This window comes from Cynocephalus volans, chromosome 8 (genome assembly GCF_027409185.1).
Source record: "Cynocephalus volans isolate mCynVol1 chromosome 8, mCynVol1.pri, whole genome shotgun sequence".
In the NCBI taxonomy this organism is placed as follows: domain Eukaryota; kingdom Metazoa; phylum Chordata; class Mammalia; order Dermoptera; family Cynocephalidae; genus Cynocephalus; species Cynocephalus volans.
Genome location: NC_084467.1, coordinates 6,112,123 through 6,132,274, shown reverse-complemented (window position 1 = coordinate 6,132,274; position 20,152 = coordinate 6,112,123). Strand labels below are relative to the sequence as shown.

The 20,152-nt window shown below is 41.4% G+C and overlaps 1 protein-coding gene across 2 annotated transcripts; it reads right to left on the bottom strand.

The window, feature by feature from the left end:
* Positions 1 to 201: 201 nt before the first annotated feature.
* Positions 202 to 16,260, bottom strand: PARK7 (Parkinsonism associated deglycase). Of its 2 annotated transcripts, none has more exons than XM_063105985.1 (7): positions 16,180 to 16,260; positions 14,833 to 14,943; positions 13,043 to 13,144; positions 10,868 to 10,927; positions 9,885 to 9,954; positions 6,062 to 6,148; positions 202 to 588 (listed from the first exon to the last, which is right to left on the bottom strand). In XM_063105985.1, exons 2-7 carry the CDS (start codon positions 14,920 to 14,922, stop codon positions 428 to 430), a joined length of 570 nt encoding a protein of 189 aa, XP_062962055.1. In that variant the 5' UTR covers positions 14,923 to 14,943; positions 16,180 to 16,260; the 3' UTR covers positions 202 to 427. The 2 variants fall into 2 exon arrangements, with proteins under 2 accessions (XP_062962055.1, XP_062962056.1); XM_063105986.1 differs by having other exon boundaries at positions 16,103 to 16,181.
* Between the last annotated feature and the right edge of the window lie 3,892 nt (positions 16,261 to 20,152).

Here is a 20,152-nt window from a genome sequence, read left to right as displayed (position 1 = left end):
TGGGAGAGCGTGGTGCTGACAACACCACGTCAAGGGTTAAGATCCCCTTATGGGTCATCTTAAAAAAAAAAAAAGATTGTACTTTCATGCTTTTCTACCTTGCTGTGTAAAATGTGTTCACTGTTCTTCTATTTCAGTAGCTCTGTCAACAGTGAAGAGCTGCAAATGAAGCTAATAATCAACTTGGGAAGAAACAATCAATACTTTGCTAAATGCCCTGTTTATTCTGCACACAAGGTTCAGAAATGTACAGACACAATTTGTAGGCTACGAAATCTGTGTAGTTGTGACTTCACAACTGTACTTCGCAATAGCAGTAATGACAGCTTCGCGGCACATTAACCAGCCAGTTTTTGTTTAAAGCGAACACAGTGAGGATGGATTATAAATGACCTATTTTGCTAACTCACTGACAACTTTTTCTGCTCTAATCTTTAAGAACAAGTGGAGCCTTCACTTGATCAGCCACCTCCTTGCCACTCAGCGCCTCAACAATAGCAAGAGCGAACTCAAAGCTGGTCCCGGGACCTCGGCTTGTAAGAATCAGGCCGTCTTTTTCCACACGATTCTCGGAGTAGCTGTAATGACCTGCAAGGTAAAAGTAAAAAAAGTTACATCCTAATGGCCTATGCTGGACAATAATTATTACTCAGCAACCCAATTCACTGTCACAGCATTTTGTTGGTCTCACGTATATACGTTTAAAAAAAAAAAAAGAACAGCCATTCAACAATTAGCAGGCACTCTAAGCTCTTGGAAGCACCATATGAAGATATTAAAGAAACTGTGTACAGCAAAGGGTGGGAGAAAATAGCAACAGCTGAAACAAATAAATATGTGCAAGTTAAATGCAGTCGCCAAGACCTTAAGTAAGTGTTGAGGGAGAGGTCAGAATGAAGGCTAATTATTCACATTTGCATTTTACAGCAAACTTTCAAGTGTCAATTCTGTAAATGCTGGGGGTGCCAGGAGAACAGGGGAAGGTACAGAATGTTGAAGGCAGAAACTACTCTCCGTGTGTCAAAAACAAACAAGAACAATCACAGAACAACAGATTGGAGGGAGAGAGGGAAATGTGTGGGGAAGAAACCACATTCATTTCTCAGGAACTATTTTCCTTCTGCATCCCCCGCAATTGGCTTTTTTTTTTGGGTAAATATAACAAAGCTGGGATTCTTCAGCATGGACTCCCCTTCACACCAGGCAGTCATCAAACCTCTCCCACTGCACACAGAACCAAGCTCAAACTGCTCACCATGTGGCAGAGCCCCACGTGACCTGGCCCACACCTCCTTCCCAACCTGCACCTACCACGCTCCCACTTGGAGATCTTCTTACTGAACACAAGTTCTTTCCCGCCCCAGGAAGAGGTGCAAGGGCTGCTCCTCCACCCAAAAAGCTCTTCCCAGCTCTTTGCCCCTTAGGTTTCAGCATCAACATCAACCACTCGGAGAGGGTATCTATGACCTTCCTCTCCAAATCAGGTCCCTCTGATCACTCTGTCACACACCCTATTTACATCCCTCCCAGCACTGACACAAACTGTAAACAATTTGTTTCCTTGTTCACTGTCTTCTCTTTTATAGGGCTGGCCCTTCACCTGTCCCTGTCTGGCCTAGAATATTGATGGCACAAAGGAAGTACCCCTTAAGTATGAGATGAATGAATGGCTGACTTTCCTCGACACAATTGCTCCTCTCTGCACCTATCCACTGCTTTAAGGGTGTCTATATTATTACAGCCCTCCTTTCTGCTCCTCCACCCCTCCAATCCATGCTCAGCATCCAAAAAAGGTAACTTTCCACAGTGCAAAGCAGAGCACATCTGGTTGTCACCCCAGGAAAGCCCTCACCAGCTTTCTCCAGCACCTGAAGGTGACTTTGAACTCCAGTTCATGAAGCCCTGTGGGGTCTGGCCTTCACACAGGGACTAGACTAGAAGGGAGACAGACAGAAAAGAACCTGCTGTCCAGGTGAGAGCTACTGATGGCCTGGTCTCAGCTGGTGACAGTGGTAATGGAGAGGAAATGAAGGTTTGAGATGGACCCTAGAGATAAGGTGCCTAGAATTACTGAAGGACGCTGGAGGTGACGAGGCTTCAAGGACGACTCCCAGGGGTGTCCTGGGCCACTGGGTGATGGCGATACCACTGAGTGAGGTGGGGACACTGAGGACAGATTTAGGGGAGGGATTAAGGCGCAGGAGGTTCCTCTGTGAAATCTTACACCATCCACAGGCAGCCAGGACACAACTCTGACCACCTGCCCCCTGAGGCCTCAGAGCGTGGCATCACTGGCTCTTTTTCCTGTTCCCAGTGTGTGCACCAAGGAGCAGCTCAGGAAATGCTCAATGAACACATGCAGCACAATTCATCTAACAACCCCCTTAAGCAGAAGCAATGTGCTCCTGCTCTATTAATGAGCTCCAGAAACTACACATCACTGTTCAATTCTTTTCAAAGCAATTAAGAATACCTACAGCAACTTATATCTTACTATCTCATTACAAATCAAGTCACTCACTAAAATAACTGAATAGAGTACATCAAAAATTTCATATCTACACTACTACAAAAAGAGGACCTCTTTTGAGAGAGAAAGGTTTTCATAATCTAACCTCATTTACTGATGGTTAAACCAGGCCAAGACAATTTTAAATACTAAACTAGAAAACCGGCTGGGCTAGGTCTTCCGGAGCTGTGAGCTGAACTGCCTGGCCTGGGAGGACGTGAGGCACAGCTCACAACTGCTGTAGGCTGTAAGTGTGCTTCACAGTACCTTCGAAGGTAAAGGGATACCAACAGGGCTCAAACTGGTTAAATATGTTTAAAAGTTCTGTGGTTCTTTTCAAAATCTCAACTGGGAAGAGCAAAAAGTTTACACTTATGAACTGCCTCCACCCAGTGGTGATGACAGAGAAAAACAACACATCATGCCCTCCAGTCAGCGCTGAACGTGTAGAGCACAAACCCTGCAGATTGGCATTTGTGAACTTAGGGTAAACTTACATATTTTATATCTCATGTTCAAACCAGTATAAGGCACTGATTATTATTTTTTTCTTAACTTTAAGCAAAAACCCTAAAGCCGGGAAATGTCTTCAGAAAAAAACCAACTGGGGAGGCTCTCAACACAGGGGCCAGCAGCTGAAGCGGGCTACTGTTTGTGTAAATAAAGTCTTGCTGGCACACGGCCACGCCTGTTTGCTTACGGCTGTCTGTGGCTGCTCTGGAGCTTCAAAAGTTGAGTAGCTGGCACAGAGACCCGAAGTTCTGGAAAGCCTGAAATATTTACTACCTGGCCCTTTGAGGAAAAGTCAGCCAACCCCTGAGCATGGCAGTTCTGGATTCAAATCCCAGGTCTGCCATTTCTCCTGTAAAATGGGAATGATATCAAAGTAACCACAGTACTAGGTAGTGGTGTTACGAGCACAGACAGTGGCTGGGTGAGAGCACCATTTCATTGCCATGTCCCAGCACTTGGCCCAGAGCCGGACACTGAGCAGAAGCAACAGCAAACAGCGACATCAGCTTGCACGTCTGCATCTGGGCTCTGTAGCAGGCAACGTTCTGAGTGTGTTACACGTATAAACTTGCTGAGCCTGTTGACAATCCCGATGCAGGCACTACTCTTGTCCTCACATGACAGATGAAGAAACTGAGGCTTGGAGAGATTAAGAACCCTGCCCACGGTTGCACAGTGAGTCAGGGAGCTGCAAGCCACCCCATGTCGTCTGGTTCTGGAGACCCCATTCTTCACCGCTTGGCTACGTGACCAGGCACTCAGATGCTTACTAAAACAACGGCCAAATGAGAATGGCAGTAAAACACTAAAGTAGTAAGTCATTTATTTTAAAAGCTGATAAATTAAAAGATGTTTCACTTCAGATTGGATTGCTTATCTTGGAAAAAACTTCAAGCTGATCTATTTAGTTCATGATGAGGAGGACAAGTAGAAGGGCCTCACCCAGAGCAGACAGCAGGTGATGGTTACAGCTTCACTTCTCCATGTGTTCTGATGGGGCAGAAATTTCAAATGTTTTTTTTCCTATAATAGGATTTACTGACTACATCCAATGCCTGGTAATGTGTGGGAGCCTTGCTACAACAGAGGAGGGAAGGGGCAGAAAAGGCAAAACAGAGGAGTAGGCCTGAGTCTGACTCCCAGCAAGTCATCTCACCAAGCCTCAGTTTCCTCATCTGAGAAGTCAGGACGATGACACCTGTCTTTCCAGGCACTGGGGCTGGTAGGCTCCACTGCGACAATGTAGGTGAATGTGCTTTGTAAACTGCAAATTTGTGAGCATTAACAATCTAATCTTTTCCTATTCCTGATCAATCTCAATGTTTCTGAGACATTAGAGGAAAACAGATACAACAGGCACACCTTCAGATAATGGAGGAACGTGTTCTACTTGAGTCCTTCTGAATTTATCATAACAACTAAAGAAAGCCTGATTCTGTTCTTTCATCTCTTCCCTACCCTCTGAAATCTCTCAATTAGCTCAAAGTGAAGTCCTATATTTAAAATGTCCAGAAGCCAGAGCCTTTTTCTTAAAATACCAATTTTCGTGCAGATAGTTTTACTGACAATTTAATGTCTCTCTATGTAGGTTATCAGGAAAATACTACTTTGGATCAAATTTAAGAATATGAAGAATGTACACTACAAGAGTGAACTCTAATGCAAACTATGCACTTTGGGTAATAACGATGTGTCAATGTAGGTCCATTGATTATCACAAATGTACCAGAGTCTGGTGCAAGGTGTTCATAGTCAGGGAAGCTTGGGAGTGGGGTGGGGGGACAGAGAATATATGGAAACTCTGTACTTTCTACTCAGTTTTGTTTATGAACCTAAAACTGCTCTAAAAATAAAGTTTGTTAATTTTTAAAAAAGGCAATATAATGAAAAATGCATCACTTTACTTTCAAAAAGGGAGTTCCAGATACACTCACAAAGACATTCAAGGATGTTCATTATGGCATGGTTTATAAGGGCAAAAAGCAGAAACAACCTATGTGCCCATTCCCAGGAGAACAGTTAAGTACATCATAATACATTCAAACACTGGACTAGCACATAGCACTTAAAAAAGAATAAAGCAGGGCCGACCCTGTGGCGCACTCAGGAGAGTGTGGCGCTGGGAGTGCAGCAGCGCTCCCGCCACGGGTTCGGATCCTATATAAGGATGGCCGGTGCGCTCACTGGCTGAGCGTGGTGCGGCCGGTCACAAAAAGACAAAAAAAAAAAAAAAAAAAAAAAAGAATAAAGCAAATCTATGTGTGCTGTGAAAAGATAACATAAGACATAATGTTAAGTTAAAAAAGCAAGCTGCAGAACAATATACTTAGTAGATCTCATTTGAGTAAAAATATTAAACTAAAAAGGATAAGTGCAGAGAAAATTCTAGATAGTCACACAAGATACTTTTAAAAGAAGTTACCGCTGAAAAGTAGAAAGGGGCGGGGAAAGCAGACAGAAGAGAACATTTAGTTTTACTTCACCCCCCTTCTATACCGTGTCCATTTTTTTTTTTTACCATGAACAGAAATTGTTTTTATAAAAATGAATAAAAATTAAATGTCAAGCTGATATTTATAAAAGAAACATGTCACCAAGCAAACAGGTCTGCCACTGAGGTATTCTTGGGGTGAAGAAAAGCAATGTTCACTTTACTTTGGACTGTGGGTAAGAGGGCACTTTCTGAAATTGCTGCTGAGGTTTAAAACTTACCTTCAGGCTGCTGGCAAAGTATTTAGTAAAAATACTAGTTAAACCAGCATTTCCTAGTCTCTTTCAGTCAGCAACAACCAGGAATCTGGCTGGCCTTTGGTTCAGACCGCATGCCCCCATCAGAGACTCACACGCACCCCTCTCCAGCCCAGGGAGAGCCCCAAGGTCTCTCTAGTGAAAACACCTGCAGAGAAAGTGAGGCCCCCAGCACACCTCCGCCCACGGAGAGTCTCTACATAGAAGACTACACTGGTTGGGAAACAAGGCTAAATTACAGTTTTTTTGAGAAGGTCTTTTTTACAGATTAAAATATAAACATATACTTACTTCCATTCATCATTTTGTCTTTAGCAAGTGGGTGTGTTGTGACTTTGCTTCCAAAACCTATTTCATGAGCCAACAGAGCAGTAGGACCTAAAAATAAGATTAATGAAAAGATCTTACTGCAGATATAGAAAACCCATGTTTTAAAAATTGCAGCAGCAAAAGTATTCTTCAAATTCAAGAGGCTCTTGCCTAAAATATAGTTAGGATTATAAAGTTAGGAACTTCTTAGTGTGAGAAGTAAAGTATGTTTATAATAAACCATTTGCTGAGCACATCTGGCAAAGGCATAGAAACTCAAAATACTTCGACAATAATTTAATTGGAAAGATTTACACTGAGATACCCATGGAACATACACAGATAAACAAAATGTGCCCCACCCTCACCCCTACAAGAAACAGGGACTGGATGTACCAGGAGTACAGGAGGGGGAGCCCACCAAGGGGCTAACTTCTTACCTTACTCTTAGCAAAACAAGACATTTAGTTACATGTTAAAGGCAACCGGCACTCTCTGAACTTCTGGACCTTATTGCTATTTCATAATTTTATTTTTCTCCTTGAAAACGAAAAGTCAACACTCATTCATCCATCTATCCATCCAAATATACCAGGTAGTAGGATTATTAAAGTAAATAGCATGTTGCCCTGCCCTAAAGGAGATACCTGTGAAATGCCTAAAAGCCTGAGATACAAAGTCCACTAGAGTTTTTACTAAAATGACTTAAGTGAAGAACCAAGCACCAATGTTAGTTTGTGATACTCTTTGCCCTGCCTCTAAAGATGAAGTCTTTGAAAACATGCAGCTGGTACCTTGAGATTTTTATCCAAATGTATTCACTGAAAATGGTCAACTTCAGTGATAATCGCAGGCACATTTTGTATGTAACAGTTCTCAAATAAGGACTAAAACAAAAAAAGTCTTATCCTTTGTTACCTTACCTTACAACTTCTTAAAAAGTATTTAGTCTACCTTTTTTCTCTAAGCCACACACACAAAAATTCTTTCTAAGGCCTCATGTCACACTTCATCCTTTAGAACAGCACATTGACCTTCTAAATGCTTAGGGCACTGTGGGTGGCTAAGACACTGTGATACAATCTGTACACTTTTAGCTTCAGCAAACCTGAAGACTTGGTTTTACTGACCTCTCATTTTTCAACATGATTCCTAGGAAAAAGTAGGTATATAAAATAAGTACAGGCTGCTCAGTTCATAGCCTTTACAAACAGGAAGACGAAACAAATAATACCTAATTACATAAGCCTTCTGCCTACTATCAGGTGTCAGTTTCAGACCAAGTCCTGATCTATACCTCTTAAATCAAAAGCCTCAAATGTCTCTCTCCACCTTACCTTTATTCTACATATGATAGCTATGTACTGTACCAAATTTTAAAAGTCTATAAAAACTGAATAATTATCACTCAATTTTTACTTGAATGGATTCATAAATTATCTTTCTTTAATTCTTATTTGGTAAGATTTTAAGAAATAAGAAATTCCTACGTTATTTTAAAGTAAACTACAACAGATGATCCAACAGTGAGGAAAGGGATCAGACAGTGAGTTAGCAATTTTTAAGCTGCTCCCTTCAAGGTGATAAAATTGCTACCTACAGTAATGTTAATACATTTACATTACAGTTGGATGTAGGAATTTACTGGTCTTACTCATCATGGTAAGCTCATAATTACTGCTTTCTGGGGCTTAAGAACCCTATCTGGAAAATCAGACAACAGATATTTAATACTCCTCTTACTTGAGATTCTGATGGATGAAAATGTTGCCCAGTCTGCACTAGGAGTCCAACTCTGAGCAAGGAGCTGAGGGTAAAGTTAATTGAATCCCCTCCTACAGTCAAGAGGCTAAAGCCAACAGTGCCACGCTGTGGTGACTTACAAAAAGAACACCTCCGCCAACTCCCCAGCTCCTCCAGGCATCCAAGACCTTGTTCGTAGAGGCCTTATGCCTAGGCCTGTGCATCTGACAACTGCCATCTCTTCATCTCTGAGCTTCCTTCCCTCTCCCCTGCTCAAAGTAAATCTCATTTCATTTTCTTTTCAAGACAGTCTCCCAATTCACTCAATTATCAGGAGCTAAGCTAATATTCTTTCAGTTCAAAAGTTTCCAATTCCTAACTGCAACACTTTGGAAGAATAATCTTAATTTTTGTTTGCTGACTTAATAAACCTAAATCTCTTCCGTCATTTCTCTGTTCCACTCCCATCACCCTCATCTCCCACCTGAGTTACTGCAACTTATTTCAATGTCACATTTTCCTGGTTTTTTTCATAGCATCCAGAACAGTGGTGCAGGGTATTCAACTGTTAAACACACTGCTAAAGTATTGTTTATTTTTTACTGTTGATTTAAATTATTATAAGGTCCACACTTCTTAGCATGGCATTCAAGCTTGCCTGAGCACAGAACAGTGAACCAGATGTGGCTGGTAGTTTTGCTGCTTTAGTGATGCAGGACAAACTCACATACGGTTTCTACTTTCAGCACAGTCAGCAGCAAACAAACCCAGCCCAAACCCTTACTTTCTTCCTTTGGTCAGAGCACCTAAGAATGAGCCTAGTTTCACAGCAGCAGACTAGTCAAAGAAAAACAAACTCACAGGATCTCTGACTTTGTCCCCAATGAGGGGAACAGCTGCAGTGCCCTTCAGCAGGGATAACCCCTGTGCCCAGGGCAGTCAAGAGACTAGTGCTGACTGGAACCAAAAGACAGGACCTGCCAGGGCAGCTGCCTCTGTGCCCTTCCCACTCTCTAATGTCGCAGTTCTCAAACACTCAGGTCTTAGGGTCCCTTTGGATTGTATGTGGTTACATTTATCAATATCTGCCAAGTTAGAAATTAAAACTGGGAAATTTTTAGAACACAAGAATACATGAGCGCACATGCCATATGTGAATGACAGCATCATCACACCAATATCACTCCTTCAAGAATGAGAAGGAACAAAGTAAATGACATCTTAGTATTATCTGCTCTGACCTTACAAATGCCTAAAAGAACTTTGAGAACTGTTGCTCTAATGCAAAGTCCCTAAGATTCCCAAACCCACAACTTATTTTAAAAAGCCTACTGTATTGAATAAACATCAACATGTCATTTTATCAAACCACCCATTCACTCATTCCTTTACTCAGTTGCTCTTCTGACAAGTATTTAATAAACATCTACACGGCAGGCACTGGCAAAAATTGCACTATGGAAAAAATGCAAGATAGCAGAATGCTATCTGATATTAAAGCAACAAGGATGGATTTTAAAATATCAGAAAACAAAATATTACTACATTTCAAAGACGTGGGGACATACATGAAGCATCCAATAACTTATTCGAAATTATGTGGTAGATAATACTATGCCCAAGATCACTTAGCATTGAGAATGAGAACATGGCCAGGAAGCGGTGGAAGGCACCCTGAAGCTTCTGAATGTGCAGGGCAAGCACAGGGCAGAGCTGTTGTGTTTATGTCTGACAGATTCTTGCTGACTGTGTGCTGGCAGAAATACTTTCTGGCACAGAGATTTGCTGTAACAAGCTGTTTACTGAATTCCAGAGGGCCTTATTTTCCTCTGAGGTCAACCAAACACGGAAAGCACTAAGTTTCAAAGAATGCAGACCAAAGTCATGGAGAGGCAGAAAACAGAACAATTATACTCATTTCTGAAATGACACCAACCTCATGCCATGCAAACTAAAACACCAACACAGATGCCCTTCATGCTTTATGAAAAGGAAGAGCTGTTTGGAACAAAACCTTATAATGAAACGACACATTCTAACCCAGGCTGCTCCCGCACAGTACCTGCACAGATGGCAGCTATGAGGCCCTTCCTGTTTTCTTGTTCCTTCAGTATCTCTTTCACAGCAGCAGACTAGTCAAAGAGAACCAAAAATAAATCATGTTATCAATATATCAAGCCACAAATCAACCTCTCACTAGGAAACTTTGGCAGAATCTGATTTTAGCTTAAACCACAGATCTTCAATCTATTTTCCAACAATATCTCTACATCATTAATATAAAAATTATTGAATTTATAATGTGTCTATATTCTTAAACCCAAGGCTTATTTATCATAAGAGAAAGGCATCCCTCCATGTTTAAAGATGAGCAGAAGAAAGCAATTTCCCTCAGGCTCATTCGACCCTTGCCATTTTGCACTCCAGAGAGAAAGAAACAGAAGTGGGGGAATGTGGCATTCTGGGTGTTTCAGATGGCAGAGTGAGGAAGAGACTCTGGCAGGAGCAATCCCAAATGTCTGATTCAACCTGCTTCGTGAGTTTTTCCATCTGCCTGGCTTCTCTGCCGTCAGCCGACTCCTCACAGGAGACATAACATGCAGCTCAGCGGCCTCCTCTGATGCCAGTTTCCACTCAGGCTGGCAGCTCTAGCCCTGCAGTCTCCCCTCAACCCAACTGCTGCATAGATAGCCAGTCTCTTATCTTTCTATGCTTAACCCTCACAAATCACAGAATCAGATCATTCTGCTCCTGTTGGGGAGGAAAGTAAGTAGTCTTACTGTGGACTGTATCCACTGAATTTTTTTCATAAAAAATTGTTCTACCAATTTAGCTTACTTATAGTAACTGTTATTAGAAGTCTTTTTCTAATTAAGGCTAGAACACCATTTTGTTAATTTTAGTTACTTCTATTTTATTCACAGCCACCTCCTTGAAATATCTGAATAATAACAAAATCAACAGAACACAAGCAGATGTTGAAATACATTCTACAGAATCCGCCCCCCCCCAGCTTTACTGAGGTATAAATGAGTAGGTTTTTACCTCAGATAAATTCTGTGCACCCAGATTACCTCCTGGTAGAACCACCACATCATATGGTCCCTGTAACAGTTTAAAAAATAAAACAAGAAAGTGAAAATCATTTCAAATGTGCATTGAATTGACAGTCCAAGACACATATTTTAAATATGTGATACAAGTGATTATGGGATACAAGCAAATTACACATATTTTAAATATGGGATACAAGCAAATTACAGGAGAAAATCTAAATATCTGTCAATAGAAGAATAGTTAAATTAAGGTGTATCCATATGGTAGAATGTTGTTGTAATTAGCAAAAAATGCAGAAAATCTGTATATAGTAACATGAAAGGATGTCCATGTTGCAAAGTAGCAGGTGTATATATAAGCTCATTCTTATAGAAGACAAAAATATGTACAGTACATGTATGCACAGAGGTATGTATGTATATGTGCATATAAACATTACATATACACCCCTCCCTATACAGGTACTCAGAGACCCAGGAGAAACTCCAGCTGCTAATGAGGAGTACTGTGGGATGGAGTGGAGGGGAAAAGGGAGAATGAGAAAAGGACTTAACATTCTGACTTTATAGATGTGTATATTGTGTTTATTATTCTTCAATAAGAATGTACATAGCAATTAAAAAATTAAACAAATTTTAAGTAAAAGGTGCAAAAAAATATTTTTAACTTTATGAAAAATGGAATTTGAGGGGTAGAGGGTAATGAGACAATAGTATAGTATTCAAAACATCCTAAAAATCTAATTAATTTCAAATGTGCTGAAATCACAAAATAGAAATTGTTTTAGTGATACTTCAAGATGTAAAAAAGAACTCAGTCATTAAACAAATTACAAAATGAAAATTTAGTATTTAGTGCACATATGCTTTTTAGAATTACTTTTTAAGACCATAAACATCTTACTGTTGTTTTTAAAACCAAGCAAAAATTAAAACGAAATAGAAAATATGAAGTATAGAATTTCTTTCACTCATTTTAGAATCTGAACTGAATACATATGTACAAAAGGTAACCACTGTTCTAAAATACCTAGACACCACAGAACAAAAAAAACCCCAAAAAACAAAGAAGGAATATTTACTTCTACTGCTTGCTTTTAATACACAGAAAGTTTCAACAGTGTATATGTAAATACCAATGTTCTAATTCTCCACAATCTAGCAAAGAAATATTTGAATTTATTAGGAAGGAATAAGTTTTATTCTATGCATTTGAGAACATCTAGGCATGGGTACTCATGCTCTGGCCTCCTCAGTAGGGCACACACAGCCATTCATGAGCTGGTTCTGCCTCCTTTCCTGCCATGTCTCTGCCCCAAGAAGTTACAACCAGCACTCCTGTCACTCTGGCCCGTTAAATCTGAGCCCAAGACAGGGTGTGCAAAAGGATCTGTGCATTGGCTTGTTTCTAAGGAAAGGGATCCCAACTCCCAACAAATTCCCAATAGTGCCCATCACCCTTAAAGATAAGAATCATAATTCTAAAGATATTGAAAAAGTGACACAATTTAAGTAGAACTCTTATTCTTTCCTTAATCCAACCACTAATCAAGTATAAGTTGTTCCATGTAAAATGAATCACACAACTACATGTGTGTCACTGTAAAAGGAAGGGTAAAAAGTAGTTTCAGAAAAAAATAAGAAATAAATGGGAAATGTGACTGGTGATTCTCTTAGGTCAGGCAAAAAAAGTTATAACAGGAGGCAAGAATGCCTGTATAAGCCAAAAGAATACTTGTGAAAGAATAATGCTCCCACCCATCCACCCACCCATCCATCCATCCATCCATCCACCTTTCCATCTACCCACTCGTCTTCCATCCATCTAAGCAATCATCCATCCACCCTTCCATCCATCTAAGCAACCATCCATCCACTCTTCCACATATCCATCCATCCATCTACCTACCTGCCCTTCCATCTAAGCAATCATCCATCTCCTCTCCCACCCACTTACTGAGGACTTGCAGTATCAAACAATTGCCAAGTTCTATGGATATAGAGTAGAAAGGCAAAGTCCTTGCTCTCCCAGTTTAGTTCAGTGGGGAAGACTTCCAAGCAAAATAATTTCCTCAAAATAAGTCTGTGCTAACAATAGTCTTAGACATACTCAAAAGACACTAATAAGCCATATGAAGGAATCATTCCATTATGGAGAACAAACCTGTTTTTTTGCATCTTCAAGACTGGCATCAGGACAAATGACAACATCACGGCTACACGGTACTGGGTCTTTTCCAGCCAGACCTGCAATGGTGACCTTAATCTAAGAGAAAGACGTCATCATGATATTTAAGAACACTGAAACATAAATCTAGAGTAACATTTTCACAGCTGTCCTGTGTTTTTTTTTTTTTTGTGACCAGCCGCACATGAGCGCACTGGCCATCCCTATATAGGATCCAAACCCGCGGCAGGAGCACTGCAGCGCTCCCAGTGCCGCGCTCTCCCGAGTGCACCACGGGGTCAGCCCTGCTGTCCTGTGTTTTAAACTAACTTGAGGGCCGGCCCGTGGCTCACTCGGGAGAGTGTGGTGCTGATAACACGAAGGCCACGAGTTCGGATCCCATATAGGGATGGCCGGTGGTGCTGACAACACCAAGACAAGGGTTAAGACCCCCTTACCAGTCATCTTTTAAAAAAAAACCACAAAAAAACCCACAAACTAATTTGAGAGGAAATACTGTAACAAAACCATGCTGAATTTAAGCTCATATGCTGGATAAGTATATTTAATAAGTAGGTGTGTCCTAGGCAAACTGCAATTTATAGCTGCTGTCCCCGCACTCTGTCTGAATGCCCTTTTTAGAATGCCCTTTCTCCCACAGGTGTTCTGGTTTGGGCGATAAACTGTACTATGATCCTATTATTCACGCATCTTGCAAGGTTACTGTTGACATTTAAACCTCATGTATTTTCATAAGGTAGAAATGCAAGTTAAAACTATGAAATATGACTTTGTCTTACAAAAAATTTAAAAGCTGACAATACCAAGAGCTGGTAATGGAAAAATGAAAATTTTCATACACTGCTGGTGGAACTACAAATTGGTACAATGGAAAGCAACTTGGCAAAATTTAACAATGCCAACTGTGGGCTATCCTCTAGCCATTCCATTTTTAGGTATAAAAACACGAAAAACATTCAAACGCTTGCACAAGGAAACCCATACAAGAATAATATTACAGTAATGTAATACTGTAATTCGAAGAATGGATAAACTGTGGTACATTCATATAATCAAATTTTAAGCAGCAATTTTAGCTGAATAAACTGGATCTACGTGTGTCTTCATTGCTGAGAATCAGAGGACTATAGGGCTAACAGACTTGGGGGTCAGACCGCCTGGGTCTGAGTTCTCTTCTACTAACTCTGGAACATGCCACGTTATTTAGTGTCACTGTGCATCAGTTTCTTCAACTGTAAAATGAAGGTGGCAATATCTAACGCCCAGCGTTGCTGTAAGGTTTACATAAGTATATAAGTAAGTGCTTAGAATGATGCCTGGTGCACAGAAAGTGCTATTTAAGTACTCACTATTGTTATAAATATATTTGTTATACATATATTTGTTATACATATATGTAACATGCAGAATGAGAACTGCAGTCTAATGCTACTTTAAAGATACGCATGGGATGGATACACACCAATGGGAGGACAGCATTCTAGGGAAGGCAGAAGGGGTACAGGATTAAGGAGATTTACAAAGAGTGCTTTTCAAGTGTATGTCTCTAAAGCATTTGTTCTTTAAGAAATGCATCTGAAAGTGTCGTGGCGAAATCTTAACAAGTATTAAATGTGGTCAGTGGATAAACAGATATTATATGATCTGTGTACTTTTCCATACATTTGAAATATTTCGTAAAGTAACCTATTATTTTATTAAAAATTACTTTTTAAAGTGAAATAATTTTAAAAACAAGGAGGTCTAGAAAACAGTGGGGCACTTACCCCAGCTCGTCTCATGACATCTACAGGGATGACTGTCTCCATTTCTTCTGCTCCCTTAGCCAGGATGACCAGAGCTCTTTTTGAAGCCATTTTTATGATATTTTTTAAAGACTGAAAAAACAAACAAAAAAGACTTCAAAGACCTTTCATTGCAACCCTGGAATATCCCAAAATTTGAAGTTTAGGAACATTTTCTTTATTTTTTATCAGCACCACACTCTCCCAAGTGAGCCACGGGCTGGCCCCATTATTTAATTTTTAATTTATCAGTATACAGTGTAGTTGATTTTCGTGTCCCTTTACCAATTCCTCCTTTTCCCCTCTCTCTCCCTCCCCTTCTCCCCACCCCCAAAGTTTAGGAACATTTTCAAGCAGAGAACTATGGGAAAGATTCTGACAGCTGAACACAGTATGGAAAAAAGCATTTTACGTTAATATTGGTTTACACAGTAGTTTCAATTGCTCTATTTCTGAGACAAAAACACAGTGAGGTTGCTAATGTGTTAGTATTGTTTAGAATTTCATTTGCCATGTTTTCTTAAATCCAGTTTCTGGTAACATATTGCAAATGTTTTCTGAAGCACAAGCACGTAGGTCTTGCATTTTACACAATGCGGGGAGACAGTCATTTTTGAAGTACAATTTCATAGAGAAATTCATGGGTAAAAATTTAAATACATAGTATTTAGCAACTAGCCTATAAGAGTTCTGGAGGGGATTTTTTTCTTTTTTAGTTCCAATCATTGTAATAAAAATTGGGGGTGGGGAAGGGGCTAACAGTGTTAAATATCTGAACCTATTTCTTTATGATCGGGAAAGACGGAAATTCCCTTCACTGATGTCAACCTAACTAGATTGTCCCTGCACACAGCTCTCACTGTGCAAGATCGCAGCTACACGAGGTTCTGAATCATTTTTAGCCCACGTTTCTAGAGAGGGTGCCGTCTATGCAAAACAGACTTGAACACAGAGTTAGCCACTTCCAAACCGGTGAGACGACAACCAGAAAATTCTGGACGCTTCTGCGTTGCTACTACGAGGGCTGTCAAAAGTCAAGGCACGTGCTTATGCCGGAACGCGCATGTCTATCCGCCGCGACAGACGCCCAGGGGTCGCGCCGGCTCCAGGACCCCTTGGGGGGGCCGCGACGTGGCTGCGCGAGGCCCGCACCCTGCCCAGGCCGCGCGCCGGGGCTGGGTGCAGCGGAACTCCGGCCAGCCGGGCGGCCCTGAGCCCCGACGCAGCCCGCAGCGCCAGCCCAGGCCCTGACCTGCACCCCGCGTCTCTCCCTACAGTCGCGGCGCCTCGGCCGGTTCCCCGAACCTGACTGATGGGGATCGCACTCACCCCAAACCTGACTGACGGGAACGCACGCCACCACGCACGCGCGCGGCCCGCCTTGCCCCTCAGCCGCGCACTGCGCAGACTCGCGCCGCTTCCGCGTCTTGTACGTCACATCCGGCTGATCCCACCTCAGAGCCCGGCGCGGGGGCGGGGGTCCAGCACCACAGGGATCCTGCGGCCTTCAGTCGCACGCACCCCCCCCCCCCCGCGAATGGCACAGTCTGGCCTGCCCCGGGCGCCCGCTGGGTTTAACCCGCTCCCGGCTGCGGGCGATGGAGCCATCCCGGTCCCCGGCGCGGCTGCGGCTTCTTTCAAGCACTGATTTTGATAAAGCAGGTTCGTTTCTTCTGTGCAGGTTGTTCCTTCACGTTTCTTCTGTGCGCTCCTGGAACGCCTTTCTGTTTCGCCCCGACCTGTTAAGACTCTTCCAGCGCTTCCCGGGCCTGGCTCCCGCACGCTCGGTCACCCCGGTCTCGGGCGACTCTGGAGCTTTTATTCACACGTGGTCATCTCATAGTGTTAGTTTCTCTCTCAACGTTTTGTCTTAAAAGTTCCTCGTGCTGTACCCACAGGATTACAGCAATGCTGGGCACATAAGTCTAATAAGTACTTAATGGGTTAAATCTATTTACGTTATAATCCCAAATTTTATTTTTAAAACGTTTCTGAATATCAATACTTTCAGCAGTTTCAAAAGTCAGGACGATAAGCGTTAACATTGAGCATTGACTCTCATACCTGTCCCCGCACAGTTCCATCTCCACGCCCTACAGGTAACCACGTTGTGAGTTTCTTGTGCATCCTGAGATAGACTATGATTTTCCCTGTCACATAACAACGGAGTAGACGGTATACACTATTCTACACCTGCCCCCACACGCATCCACACACTTATTAAGTGAGTATCTTGGAGATCTCTCCATATCAAAAAGAGCTTCCTCATACATTTTTTTTCCCAGGTAGTATGCCATTGTGGGCATGTTCCATAGTTTGTTTAGCGGTGCCCCACTGATAACAGGTTATTTCCAATTGCTTTCTGTACGGACAGCACTGCATTGAATAACCTTAAATATATGACCTGCTTGTGCAAGTATAACTGGAGGGTAAATTCCCAGAAGTGGGAAATACATTCGAATCCCTCCATACAAGTTGAACCCCTTAGCACTCTCACCAATAATATATGAGATCAAACTATATTTTAAATATATCAGTGTTTTTAAGGCTTCAATGCAGATATTATAAAATTCGTTTATTTTCAAGATATAATTTTACCTTTGTTTGTTGGTTTATAAAGGACTTATATATATTTCACGTGATTCTTAAAATGGTGGTGAGAGTGCTCTTTAATTTGAAAAATTGTAAATTTAGAGTCATTTATGCAACATTGCACTTGTGCAAAAATTTGAAATATCTTTGTTTGACATTTTAAGAGGAAAGTGTTTTAAGAGTTCTGGAATGACTTCACCTTTGGTTATTTGCAAAGGAAACAGGGGAAAGCGACACCCTTTCAGATTTGGAGTGCGAAAAATAGTAGTGACAGAGAGGTGGGGAGGCAAGTGGTTAGAGATGTTCTACAAAACCAAGGAGGCCCTGGAGTGGTCAGCTACCAAAAAGAACCGAGGAAGGATTCAGATAGATGTAAGGAAAACCAAAAGAAGACAGGTTGTGTTGCTCCAGTTTCCATAGTAAACTCTTTATTTTTTACTCTTTTTTTTTTTTTTTTTTTTAACATTCTGTGTAACAAGAGCCAATAATAAACCAGCTGGTGTTCTGCTGCAGCATGAAACAGCCACAACAGAGTAAATGTGGCAAGACAAATGGTTCAGCAGAGAGAAAGAACAAGAACCAACCCAGTCAACACTCCTGAGATATCTACATCACTGTCAAGATCTGAAATACGTTGCACAGTTTTTAAAACTCAAATATGACTTATGGTAGATTGGATTATTTTTCAGAAATAGTCACTTTTTCCATTTCTATCTGCACGGGTGGGGTGTACATCCTGTCCCTTGACTTTGGATTTGGCCTTGTTTTGGCCAGTGGGATGTTAACATGAGTCTGATCAAAGTCTCAAAAGGTATTGACCTGATGATTAGGTTTGCACTATTGTTCTTTAGAATTGCCATAGGAAGAGCTTTCCTACAGGGAAGTTGCTGCTGCTCCTTCAACCTGGGTTTCAGAATGAACACATGTGGAACAGAGCTGCCCCAGCCAACCTGCACAACTAGCACTTGAAGCAGTCACCACAGCCAAATGGCAGACTGTACCAGTCAGGTTTTGGGACCCAGCAGTGGCTAATTGGTGCAGCAATAGACCTCTGACTCAGTCCTTCCTACCTCTCAGCCCTGTTCCCCAGAAACAAGTATCTTCAAGTATTTAAATTATTTCTTCTCGTAATTATTTCAGTATTTTAAAACAGTTTGCTAATATTTTTCTTTCTCATTTATTGTCTTTAGTCATTATATATTGATTTCCTGGCAGATGGTATAATTTTTATTTCACAGATGTAAAGGTTGAGGTCCAGAAGGGTGAAATGACTGTAGAAGGTCCTGCAGTCTTGGTCAAATTCAGATATTGATGCTAAATTTCACACTCTGCCCACCATATACTTTGTCAGTTACTTAATAATAAGTCAGTAACACTCATGACACTTGCTTTATAGTTCATACCTATTTCTCATCACACATTTGTAGAACAAAGCCCAAAATTAAACCATTTACCAAAAAATGTTGCTCTAGTACTGGCCATGAAGACACCTCCTAGTTTAGTTCCTTCTTTCCAGGCAGAACAACCCATCCTATGTACTACTTTTCCCCCTCAACATTTGACAAATCTATGCATTGTGGAAAGTACAAACAAAAAACTCTCCCTGTTTTCAAGGAACTAGTCAGTTTACTGCAGCAGATGCAACATTTAATGGAGAGATATTATTCTGTCTTGTGGAGCTCACAATTTAGTTATGGAGAAATGTCCTTGACAATGTTCGCAACAGCCACCCATGGCCGTTCTGATCCTGGATGTGAAACACAACTCCCCCTAGAATTATCTTGATCACAATAGCGAAGATACTGCTGCCAGGTTATTTCCCCGCCCCGCCCCCCCCCACCCCCCTGTCACTATTACATTTGGCATCTCATCTTACTAAGTAAACACTCTAAAATAAATCATTCTCTATGACTGTTATCCTTTTATTTATTGATGGGACTTACCGTTCTAGCATTTTAGTGTATTTTGTGTACTGTCTGTCTCCTAGTCCTGTGAACTCCCTGAGAGGACCTTCTTGTCTTGGTCACTGCTGAATCCCCAGCATCTACTAGAATCCTTGGCACATAGCAGGTGCTCAATAACTACTTGCTAAATGTTTTTCTAATTTCACCCTATATTATTTGACAGCTTTCTTTGATTATCGCTATTGTTTCCGACAGGCCAGGCTCAGCTTCCCCTCTCGCATTAAACAAATGACCTGAAAGTCCAAAAGTTGATGCAAGGATTGGAAGGTTTATTGAGATTACTGGTACTCAACTAAATGTCTAACCAAGCAAACAAACAGAGAAAAGAGGAGCACTGGGGTCCAGTTTAGCCTAGTCCTAATCAGCAGGGCCAACCTATTCCGTTAACAAATTGATAAAAGCAGTTCTCCCCACTGTTTTCAGCATAAAGAAAAGTATTGACTAGATTTAAATCAGAAAAGTAAAGCATAGCCAGGAGCCCTCCAAGGTGCACCTATACAGAAGTGGATACAATCCAGCCAAACAGAAGAGGGCTCAGAGAATCAGAGAAAGGTAAAGAGAATAAAGCATTGCCTTGTCAGAATTTAGGCCAGGCACTCCAGGAGAGATCTACCAGCAGCAGAGACATGGAAGCAAAATAGTCCCAGTGACCACTTGCCTCTTGCAGCTAGTCTTCTCTGGTGCCCAAAGCTTTCTAATTTTTGCCAGTGATGAAATTAGGCTCTCGGATTCCAAAGTCATAGAAA